Here is an 11,153-nt window from a genome sequence, read left to right as displayed (position 1 = left end):
CCATCATGAAGTGCCGCACACGTGACCGAAGCAGGCTGCCGCGGCTGTCGGTCGGCGGCCGGCACCGTTTGTGTTTGCTGAGCTTTTTGTGTGTGGACGCCCACTTTTTTTTCCTGCGCTCATCAACTACGACTTGTACTCAAAACATGCGAACCTATGAAGCGAGAATGCAAGTCTGCATTTACTGGCAAAGTTTACAATGGTGTGCACTACACAAATTGCATGTTGCTATTATGCAACGTTTTTTTTTAAACTGTAAGGGAATGTCTTACCATAAAAGTAGCAATTTGTAAAGTTGGGGGAAAAAAAGCTAGCTCCAATTCATGCTGTACTCCAATCCCTTTTCGTACCTTAAGGAGTAGTGGGAGTGACAAGAGTTTGCTTGCAGGATTACATTAAAGGGAACATATGATTAAAAGTGACTTTTTATTTGCTTGTATAGGATCGTTGGGTCTCTGTAGTTCCCGGCCCAAAAAAAAAACAACAACATTTTTTTCTGACGGGGAGGTTGGAACGGATTAATGGCATTTCCATTTGTTTCAAAGGGGAAAGATGATTTGAGTTAAGAATCTTTTGAGTTAAGGACACGCAAACGGAACAAATGAAACTCATCTCTCAAGGCACCACTGTACTAATCTCTGCTCCATGAAATTGTATTCATTTATTCTCAGCCATCTATTGTCATCATTTTGTCGCTTTTCTCTTTGCTGGAGGTCGTTAAGAGTCAATACATGTTGTGTCTGTTGATGCTTTTACCTCATTTCCTCCGCTGGCCCGCAAGTCTGTGGGAGTAAGAACAGACCCTCAGTGACCGTGATGCTTGAGTGACTTCGCAACCTCCAAACTTGGCTCGCGGTGGTGCTCCACCTCACCTGGGACTGAAGCCAAGGCCGCCGCGGAGTTTTTCCATTGCGTCACGAAAATCAGCAGTAGCACAAATTCTAACTTGATGACCGCAATCAATGTGACCTAGTTCTTTGGAATTACAACGTATGTACTACTGCAACTGGTTGTAAATCTACTAATGAGGGTAGTTAAGTAGTAAGTACATTATAGTGACATTATTAAGTGACAAGTGAATTCTTTGGAGAACATGACGTGACATGAAGTTTTATGTAACACACTTCCCGGTACAGATTCGCATATTAAATGTAATAGTGTTAATCCCTTATGCAGTTTGAATGCAATGGACTCAGACAAGCATCTTTACAGCCAAAAGGTCGTCGTCTCTCTCAAACCTCGAAGCGATTGTTATCCTGTATGGCATCAAAATGCATGCCGCTGGAGTGAGGCAAGCGGCCTGTTGTGCTTTGTTACTTTTAATAAAACGGGTGAAATAGGAAAATATTCCCCATGTTAAACAAACAAAGCAAAAAAAAAAATGAACAGCTTACTTATTTGCTATAGTGAAGCAGTCCATCCGGCCTCAGTTGAAGTGTTGAAATGTGTGTCGTCGTCCCCGCCCCCGCTATTGACATCCTGTGTGTGCGTGTCGCTTATATGCAGCCAGTTTCTCATGAATCCGCAATATCCTCTTTGTGCTGCGTTTGGAGCACACAAAGATAAGAACGAGCAGGAAGGGGAAAGGGAAGTCCTTTTCTTTGGCCTCCCTCGGCAACGGTTATTCGTCTTGTTTAGAAATGCTTACAAGCTCCTTGACTTCACCTTCTTCCTGACCTCAAGATGTCAGAATCTCCTGCGCTCGGTGGCGTCTATTAAAAAGGGCAGCTTGTTCTCGCTGTTTAATCTCTGTCGCAATCTCCATCTATAACTCCCCTTTCTCCGTTACGACGTCCTTGTCCGAGTCACTCCATGCTAACGCGCATGACCACGATGGCTCCTCGTAACAACAACAAGTCGTCGTCGTCGTCTTTATTTCAGTGTTGCTTTTGGGTGCCACTAGCGGGGACCACACTTTGAAAATCACTGCGTCACCGAATCACTGAGCTGAAGTCTCATGAGATTTGTTGATGTTTAATCTTGTTGCTGTACTTTTTTTTTTGGACCTTCACCGTAGCGTACACACTGCTAACTTAAGGCCAGCTTAGTAATGGAGTGCATTATTGCGGCATTATCGTTCATCACACAACAGGCTTACCAACAGTTTACTTTAGGAACTTTATTTTCAAATCGTTTTCAAACAGAACGGAGTACACCAAAAGAAGGCCATCATCGCATTTAGAGAGAGAAAATATTGGCAGCAGCAGAAATCCAGCAATAATGTGTCCCACTAACTTGTTGTAATTGGTCAAATTTCTTTTGTTTAATTTCATCAAATTTGTGCGGTTATAAACGCGTGCTGCTGTAACACTGTCGGAGTTTCCTGGAATGCACCATAGGTAGAAGTAAAACTCATCCACAGCTGAATTTGATGGATTTGAGCTCTCAAACCTCCAAGTCTAATCAACGTCAATGCAATTGAGCTGCTTGCAAAAATGCACTTTAGCAGAAAAGGTCGAAGGTGATGTAACAGTTTTGCTGGCAATGAAACACATCTCTATTTACATGTGTTGGCGTATGTGCACACAGTTGCTTTGGTCCAGTTTGGTCTGCAAAAAAAAAAAACCAGACGGGTCACATTTGTTCTCCTGGCCTGAAGATTTAGTGGAATTTTTGCCGGCTGGCCTGACGCCGAGCGCCGAAAGGCTTCTCGGCCTCAGTTGTCGTTGATGATCTGTCTGGGTTTCCCGTAGGCCGTCATGCCAGCTTGAGACGCCAACTTGTTCGTGCCCATTTGCAGGCCGATGACGTTCTTACCTTCACTCAGCTGCTCCTCAGAAAAATCCCTCTTGTTCTCTTGGGCCTTCCTGTAGACAAACCACAAAATCCCAAGTCTCATTTCTTTGCTGTACTACCTCTTTTACTTTGTCATGCCATCTTTTTGGAGAGAAAACAAGACGTACTTATGGAACCAGCTGGGGTCTCCTTTGTAATTGCCATCATTCTTTGTGACAGCCAAGCTACCGAGAGCCGCCAAGGTCCTCTGGACAGCTGCCAGATCCTTGCCTGGAGATGATGAATCGAATCCATCAAACACGCCGCAAACACTGGTATGGCGCGACACACACACACACATTAGATACAACATTCTTACTTTCGTAGAGGTCAACAGTTTGGAATATGTCCGTTTTGGTCACTCCGTATTTTTCTGCCGCAGTGAGGAACAAGGAGATTTGCTCCATTTGCGCAAAGGCCATTCCGGGGCTCTTGATAGTTCTGATTGCCTTGTTGGGCACAGTCAAGCTGTTGATGAGCTCACACAGCACCTAGATACACAGTAAATTGTTGGTTTTTTTTATAGATATGAGGCTCTAAATAGTGTTTGGATGACAAAGCTGCAGCGGACTTACGCATCCATTCTTCAGCCATTCCTGGAAACCGGGTCTGCCCGGCATAGGCCGGGCCACGTTAGGTCCACACTGGGCCACGATCCACTCCACCAGCGTTTCCTCCAGCTCCGGGTTGTATTTCTTATCAATCTTACACTGCACCTCGCGGGAGAAACCGAAAGCCGGGGCCCTGTTTGCCATGTTGATCCTGTCACAAGGGAAAGTTGTGTTTTATAGACGGCAAGAGGATTTCCTGGCTCTCGACAGGTGATTGCGTTCTTTCCGGAATGCACATTTAACGCAACATTTCGTGCTGGTCCCACCGGAACTGGGAAATCAGGAGCTAAAAAACTGTTAAACCATCCGCTCGCCTCCAATGTTTGACCTGATAGTTTTGTGAAATCATCGCTGATACAGTTTGAACTGGAGATGAATTCAGTACCATACCTCAGTTGTTGTTGAGCTGGACGGACGGACGTGATCGAAAAATCAGTGTTGATATGTGTGATCACAGCCTGGATGAGACTTTGTAGTCTTGTTTTTTCACGAGCGGCAGAAAAGACTCCTTTGTCTGTGCCCCCTTTCATCTATTTGATTCAAAACAATCTCTTTCATGTGGAATTGCATTTTCTTTAACTTGCTTGTCCACTTTGTTTTAACTGTTAACTCTCGTCGTAACCTAAATTGTTTAAAAAAAAAAAAAAAAAATTGAAAGTTGAACGCTTAAAGTTCCGAACTTGTATGAACATCCAGAGGTTGAAATGCTGTCATGTATGACATCACGCCAAGTCAGCTTGTAAAGCTCCTTTTGCATTTTCTTTGGCTTTTCCAGTTTGACCCTACAACAGAACCCGAATTGAATTTGGGTGATTTCCTAGGGGACAAAGGGATTCTATATACTGTACGAAGAAATAGGAGGGAGATTTTGTTGACTTTAGGTTCCGCTGAATTGTCTTACGCACACAGAAACCAACAGTGGAGGCAATGCTCTTTCATTCTGCTCAACAATGAGAACGGCAACAGTTACTGTAAGCCTCCTCACGTCATCGCTGTCGTTTCAGTAACGCGCGCTCCCACCGCCGTAATTCGTCGTACTTGCGCGCTGTACATGTCGTGAGTGAAAAGGATGGAGGCGCTCGTGTCAGGATGCTGTCAGAGGAGGAGTTGGAAATGTCAATGGGTGTTTTGTTGTGTTTCTTTCTTTCTTTCTGAGAGCGGGCCTCTCGTGTGATGGTGCATCACTGTGAGCAGACGGTATGGCTGCGACAACACGCCTTGCGGAAAATGAGCCAAATGTCTCGAATAGGGTGGCTGGGGAAGCAATGCTCGCCACGCTCAAGTCTCTTGACATCATGGTAGTAGAATTCATTTGTTTCTCAATGATGGCGGACTTGCACCTCCTATTAATGCCGTACGAGCGTTCTGTTGGCTTCCACAGAATTGCCGTCCTTCCTGCATCCTGTTTGCTCATTCAGCTGTCACTTCCTTCCTCCCGCCCTCGCTAACAGAGAACGTGACGTGTATACAAGACTCGCCAGACTTCGTGCGGGAACTGCCCTTAAAGCTTAAAGCTTAAAGCTTAAATGTTTAGCCTTGTAGAAAAACATTTTGCTCTATGGTATGTATACCTACTGCTGCAGATATTAAGGATTCGCTTCGGCGAGTGCAGAGTAGCGTATTTGACGGCCGCGGTATGTCGTCAAGCACCTTTGTTCCCTCGGGACAGAACGGCACACCTATTACAGCGCTTGCAAAACAGAAGCCGCGATTGCGCAACGCGAGCTGCCGCTTTGACAAATGTTCGTTTTGTCTTAACGACTCCGCAGCGCTGCGGATGAGACTCGCGTCTGAGGTTGCAGCGGTTATACGGGCCGCGAGAGCGTCGGCCCGCTGGCTAAATGATTCCAAAGCAGCTCGCGTGATCAAAAACATCTGCTTGGACACTCTCTCTCTCTCTCTCTCTCTCTCTCTCTCGCTCAATCTCAAGATCTGTGCTGTCCGGGTATTCCCAAACTACTCCAGACGTATCTGGGAAAGAAATGAAGACAGAGAAGAAGTCTGTACACTTTAACCTTTGAGCCCGTGGCCCATACACATAAACAGCTGATTGGCGGTCGTCCTAGTATGAACCGGAACAGTTTTGTTTTTTTTAAATGATTATTTTGATGTTTTTCCATGATGCCAATCATGAGTAGAATTTGGATATTTAACTAACTACAGTGGTAAAAACAGAGTAGCACATGTTCAATAAATGGATCATTTAAGATGAATATGATTCTTTTCTCCGTGGTCAGAAATGCGCATAATTCTCCAGCACTTGTCCTCACCGGGGTCACGGGTGAGCTGGAGCCTAACCCGGCCGACTTTGGGTCAGCGGGCCAAGTCTCGACAACGGCGCCACACCCGCACTGCATTCAAGACAAACGGCTACTCGTTAGTCTTTCAAATAAAACTAAATATAAATAGCTCTGACGCACTGGACGTTCTATGAGACTGATTACACTGAGATTAGACTATGAAACTGATACTTAAAACCTTAGTAAAGGTTTAACGATGGCGACGGTTTGACCTGGAACGCATTCCGGCGGCCAGCATCCTGAAACGGAAGCAGTAGAACAAAGAGATGTCTGAACTGGTACTTGGTTCCAAAATCAGGTCGTTTCGGGGCCTGCACTACTCGCAGACACAGGAGCGGATATTCGCACGGCATCTGGGGACTGCTCTGATAGCTGCGATGTATTAACCAAGCTTATTGGCAGCTGTTGAAGTAGTTCAACTTGGCGTCTGTTCGCTGTCTGTATCTGCGTTTTCAACCGCGGCCCGCAGCCCCCGAAGCCGTCTTACTCACGTGCGACTGATTTATCTGTTTTGCAACTCGCCCCTCGACACGCATGACATTCCGATTAGACGCGTGTCCCTCAGCGAATGGAACCCAGCTCGCGTTGACCGAGATTGTCATTTCAATGCCCCCGTACCCATCCACACTCTATGTTTTTTGGCTTTGTTTTTGAAGAGCTGTTATTCAAAACCAATGGCTACTTCTTTTTTTTTTTTTTTTTGCTGTCAGTTGAGAAGAAGTGTGAAGTCTTGGCCATCCTTGAAATGATAAAGATCCTTGCAATTCGTCACGAGTGAAAGACAGGGAGGCCAAGAACAAACAATAAGAAAAAGCAAGAGGAAAGAACTTTTCGCGACTGTTCTGAGTGAGCAGGAGAGCGACTTAAGTAGGGTGAAAAAGGAGCGTTTACTTACTTTGTGTTGTATCGTTCAGGTAAGTAATGGTCCACTTGTGGTGTCTTGTCTTGCGCTGCTCTCCTCCCGCCTCTTATCGAATCCGCTTCAGCAAGGTACACTGTGCACTGTGCAGGTTGCCAAGGTAAATACTGCAAACAGCCTGGTCTGAAATCTATGACTTCACCACATTCAAGAGAAAAGAGGGCGTCCGACAAAGAGCTACGCCTTCACGTCCTCGTATTTCGCTGTGGGACCCGCCCCTGTGCTCTTTCTCCCTTTCTTTGCTCAAATTGTAATTCCTTATTTAGGAGAAGGAAGGGAAGGAAAAAGAGGCCATGTGACAGGGGAGTTCGGTGTGGTCGCTGAGAAGCATTTTCCAAATAGCGCAGGATTACGGGGGGGGGCAGGAGGGAGGAATGATTGAGGCATCGAGAGCGGTTTGAGGGTAGGACAGGAAGGAGGCCGACTTCTCACGGGAGAGCGGGAAAGCAGACGGGCGAGCTCGTCGCTCGCCTGCGCCTTTGTCTCGTCCGAAATCAACACGCATCGCTTTTCCTCTGCCGCGAAGGGGAACGGGTCGCGACACGACCCGCACGACGCCGCGAGTTACGGAAGCGAGACACACACGCTTGATCTCGTTCCCAGTTTGCTTCCATGGCGACGAGGGGAGACACGCCCCGCGCTCGCCCGAACACGCCGCAGACGAGAGCGAGCCCGCGCGCGGCCAGACCGCTTCACGCCAAACGACGGCATCGCGTTCACAAATGTCGGAGTCGTGTTGGTGACGCATCGAGCCGCTGTGACTCGTTTAGCAGCTAACTTCTGATATGCAACAGCGGGGCTAATCATTAGCACACTTGAGGCTAAAGCTGCGCAGTGGAATTGCTCCCCAAATCAAACATACCAGTGTGACTATTCGACAAGCTAAAGACCTCAGCAACACTTTAGCTTGTTAATCTGATCCACAGTGGAGAAGATTACAGTGTTCCCTCGCTATATCGCAGTTTACCCATTGTGTTATGCAAAACAAAACATTCAAACTATTTAAAAAAACATCATTGACATATTCTAAGCAATAAAATATAAAAAGTGTACAGTGGTAGTGTGAATTACTGTACGTTTAAGAGTTTAAAACGTGTTTAGAGAAGAATGGTAGCAGTTCATAGGAGTATGGGGAAGATGAATTCGAGTCTGGGGAGGGTCATACAGCTTTAGAATTTGTATATATAAAATCAACAAAATGTGTGCTCGCTACTTCTTGGATTTCGCGTATTGCGGGGGTGGTCCGGAACCTCTCCCCCCGCGCTAAACGAGGCATGACTGCATTTGTCTGAACGCGGCCATTTATCATGGGAGCAAAAGTACCGGAACACGTGACTCACAAGTGTCTTTTGTCCGGCCCGGAAAATCAATGATCCGTGCTCAGTTTGCGACTTTTGCAAGACGATATTCGTGCGGTCCAACCCCGCTACTCGCTCGCACGCCAACAGGGACAACCGCTCAGTAACTGACACGAGCGCCCCTTCAAACATGTTTACAATTAGTTTCGCACAACATTATCCTTGAAAAAGTAAATGGCTTACAAATTGTGATTTGAAAAGAAAAATGCAAGTGCAAGAATGCTGCAGTGTATGTCGTCGCTTCACAACTAAAAAAAAACAAAAAACCCCAAAACATTTACTGCTCTCCTATTAGCCATTTTGTTTTTCTTTCAATACTCACATTTTTACATCCCGATATCATTGTTACGCTAATGCCTCTATGCCAATCAAAGCTGAGCCTTATTTTCCTTGAAAAGGAAGAATGTCATCAGATCGTGCAGGGGTGCCTAATATTTTGTATCTGTTGTTCAGTCGGAACTCATCGTGATGAGTCTCGTCGGGTTCCCGAACGTCCGGCGGCTCAGAAACAGAGCTAACCGCTTTCATTTGGTTTTGGGGCGGTGTGACACTCGGCTGCGTGTTAACGATCCTGCTGGGAGCTGCTAATTGAAAACGAGTCGCCTGGAGGACATCGCAAAAGGGGCATGTCATCAGGGCGACGCCTTGGACAGAATTAGAACTTTAACGAATGCAGTTGAATGTTTCACTAAGGACAACGCCGGATGGAAAGAATATTTGCCAACAGTGCGGTTATGATTTCGGACTCGAAAGAGTGACTATGCAGTCCACAAATGCGCTCTCAGGTCAAAGCAAACATTTCTATTTACACCTTCATGATGAGGTGGCTGATTCCATAGTGCTACAGTCTACTGGCTTCTGCACATGTAATGGGCCTGTTTTTATTCAGCCGTTGTCTTGAGTTGTGGGAGATGAGGAGCTGCGGCGTGCGCGCAGGGGTCTCGACATTTCACGTGCACGACCGATAATGAGGTGCACCGCGTTCGCGAATATCAAAGGAGAGCTTAAGACCGCACGCAGCGCGTGACACCGCTGCACCAAATAAGAGTTGGACACAGCGGGCAACGCATTTATATTCCTTATCTATTCCAAGCCTTCTTTCATACTTGCTGTGATGATGAATAATTATACCCACGATAGTTTTAGTGCGAATGCGGCTTTGGGCCTCCACACGGTTTCCTTTTTCTTGTCTTTAACGATCTGCCCACCAGTACACAGTGGAGCCACCTGTGGATTCACCTCTTCACGGATCTTTTTCCAATTACAGAAAAAATAACAACAATTAGATATTTTTTATTTTTTTCCCCAATTGAAAAAAATTTGAAACGCTTATTTGTGGTTTATCCGCCGCTTATTCGAGTAGATAGATCAATTGTCTCTTCTGTTTTTGAGGATAAGCAGTCAGTATGGGCGCTGTAGTGTGGAGTAAAATCCTCTCGAGGGCGCTGTGTTTCAATGCGCACCTTGCGGCCACTGAGCTTCGAAACCGTGACCCCTAAATGTCCATTAAAAAATGTCCCCCCCCCCCTCTCATAAGGCTGTAGGAGGCTCACCAGCTGCGCAATGGACATGTTAAAGGCGGATGTGTGCTTTGCTTACACAGCACATTTGCGTGACAACACGGAAGTGTAACGTGCGCATGCAAGCCATCACGCCGTCTTCGAGACAGTGATAACAACAAATCAGATTAGGCTTCCACTATAATTCATGGAGTCTGCGTTTATTGATCCACTGTGTGCTGAGAGACTGAAACGACTGTGACCTTCGTGAAGGGCAAATACGTCATTAGCGGCCTCCTTTGCATTAGGAAAACACAATTTGGCCGCAGGTTTCACACGTCTTTTTAACGTTCAGCAACGAACGGAGACGTGTCGAGATGACAAATGGCCGGCTGGATTTATTGCCGCGGAGGCTCATTTAGGCTTCCGCTGGAGGATTACGTGTTCTTAAAGTTCCTAAAGCCAATCTGTAGAGATATGTGGGTGCACTGCTGGGATCATACGTCTTGTGTTCACAGCCCATTTGAGTCTTGAAAGATATTTTTGTACCTCAACTATGCGAGTAAAATTCATAATGCCAGCTCCAGAGTATCTTCAACAGTATGTATTCCATGAAAGTGTACCGCGCAAAGGCCACTAGCTTTCTTGTCATTTTGAGATTGTAAAGCCGTAAACAAGAGACAGAAGGACGTTTTCTTGATAAAGTTGCAGGACATCGCTTCGACCTTCAGTTTGTCTACGCTCTCAAGCGTCAACATACGTTTTCTGTTTTCTATTTAGTTTAGTTCTAGGTCTCATTCGGACCGATCACAGATGTGAGGCCATCAGCCTTTGAACTTTTTGCAAGCGTATCATTCCGTTGCCCTCCTCTGCAATTGACTTTGAAGCGGCGGCGCAAAATTGCCATCTGGCAAGACGTTTGTCTGTCCCCGACTGCCGTTCAGCACCAGTTCGAGAAGCTCTACGGTCGTCACGCTGATCCATTGCACGGCGAGTTTCTCGAAACAGGATCTGGTCGGGGTAGAGCGCCTCCCACTACCACCGCCGATGAAAGCACCAAACTGCTAGAGCAGGCGTTCTGTCCGACAAAAGCTTGATTCAGCGGATGCTGGGCAGAGCGATGAAGCTTTCCCCGCATGGACTTCAGCTTGCTCAAAGGCTTCAAAGTGAAGATTGTGGCGCTCAACAACCTGAGGCGTCGCAAACGGTCGCTGAACTGCAACTGCCAGAAAAAAAACGTCTTGCTAGGTGGCTTCAATGTCAATAAACGAGGAATGGGCAAGGGAATGTATGCGTACAAGAACTGCATCGTCACTTTTATACAGTAGAAATAATCCAATAAAAAGACGAACACAGTGCACAATGGTTGCATCGTTTAATGGAGACAAGGCAAAAACGCCCTTTTTGCCATCGACACGCAGACAAAACAGAAAAGGGTGCTTTAATCTTTAAAAATGTGCGCATTCATATGAACATGGCCTTTGTGATGCATGCTAAGAGACTTTTAAAGATTTGTAAATTTTTTTGCCCCAATTTTTGTCCTCTTCCTTGCAGCTAGGTGGGCCAAATCCCAGTCCAGTGACCTCTGAATGTTGATTTCTCATAGAAGTGCATCACACATTTAGTTGACGTGTTATGTGAGGCAACCCCGAACGGGACAAAAGTGTCTCAAAAGTGTTCTCTGTTGTCGT

The 11,153-nt window shown here is 46.2% G+C and overlaps 1 protein-coding gene across 1 annotated transcript in view; it reads right to left on the bottom strand.

The window, feature by feature from the left end:
- Positions 1-2,104: 2,104 nt before the first annotated feature.
- The window catches only part of LOC133467615 (uncharacterized), a 28,269-nt gene continuing 19,220 nt past the window's right edge, over positions 2,105-11,153 (bottom strand). Inside the window, exons 6-13 of the mRNA XM_061752668.1 lie at positions 7,174-7,295; positions 7,038-7,120; positions 6,178-6,315; positions 3,777-3,916; positions 3,351-3,537; positions 3,095-3,266; positions 2,904-3,006; positions 2,105-2,807 (exon numbers count right to left, since the gene is read on the bottom strand). Of these exons, the coding sequence (XP_061608652.1) occupies positions 2,657-2,807; positions 2,904-3,006; positions 3,095-3,266; positions 3,351-3,537; positions 3,777-3,916; positions 6,178-6,315; positions 7,038-7,120; positions 7,174-7,295 (1,096 nt within the window). The 3' untranslated portion in view covers positions 2,105-2,656. The remainder of the gene's footprint in view (positions 2,808-2,903; positions 3,007-3,094; positions 3,267-3,350; positions 3,538-3,776; positions 3,917-6,177; positions 6,316-7,037; positions 7,121-7,173; positions 7,296-11,153) is intronic.

This window comes from Phyllopteryx taeniolatus, chromosome 17, assembly GCF_024500385.1.
Source record: "Phyllopteryx taeniolatus isolate TA_2022b chromosome 17, UOR_Ptae_1.2, whole genome shotgun sequence".
NCBI classification, from domain to species: domain Eukaryota; kingdom Metazoa; phylum Chordata; class Actinopteri; order Syngnathiformes; family Syngnathidae; genus Phyllopteryx; species Phyllopteryx taeniolatus.
Note: the sequence above shows the minus strand (reverse complement) of the source record. Positions and strands in the feature narration are given on the sequence as shown.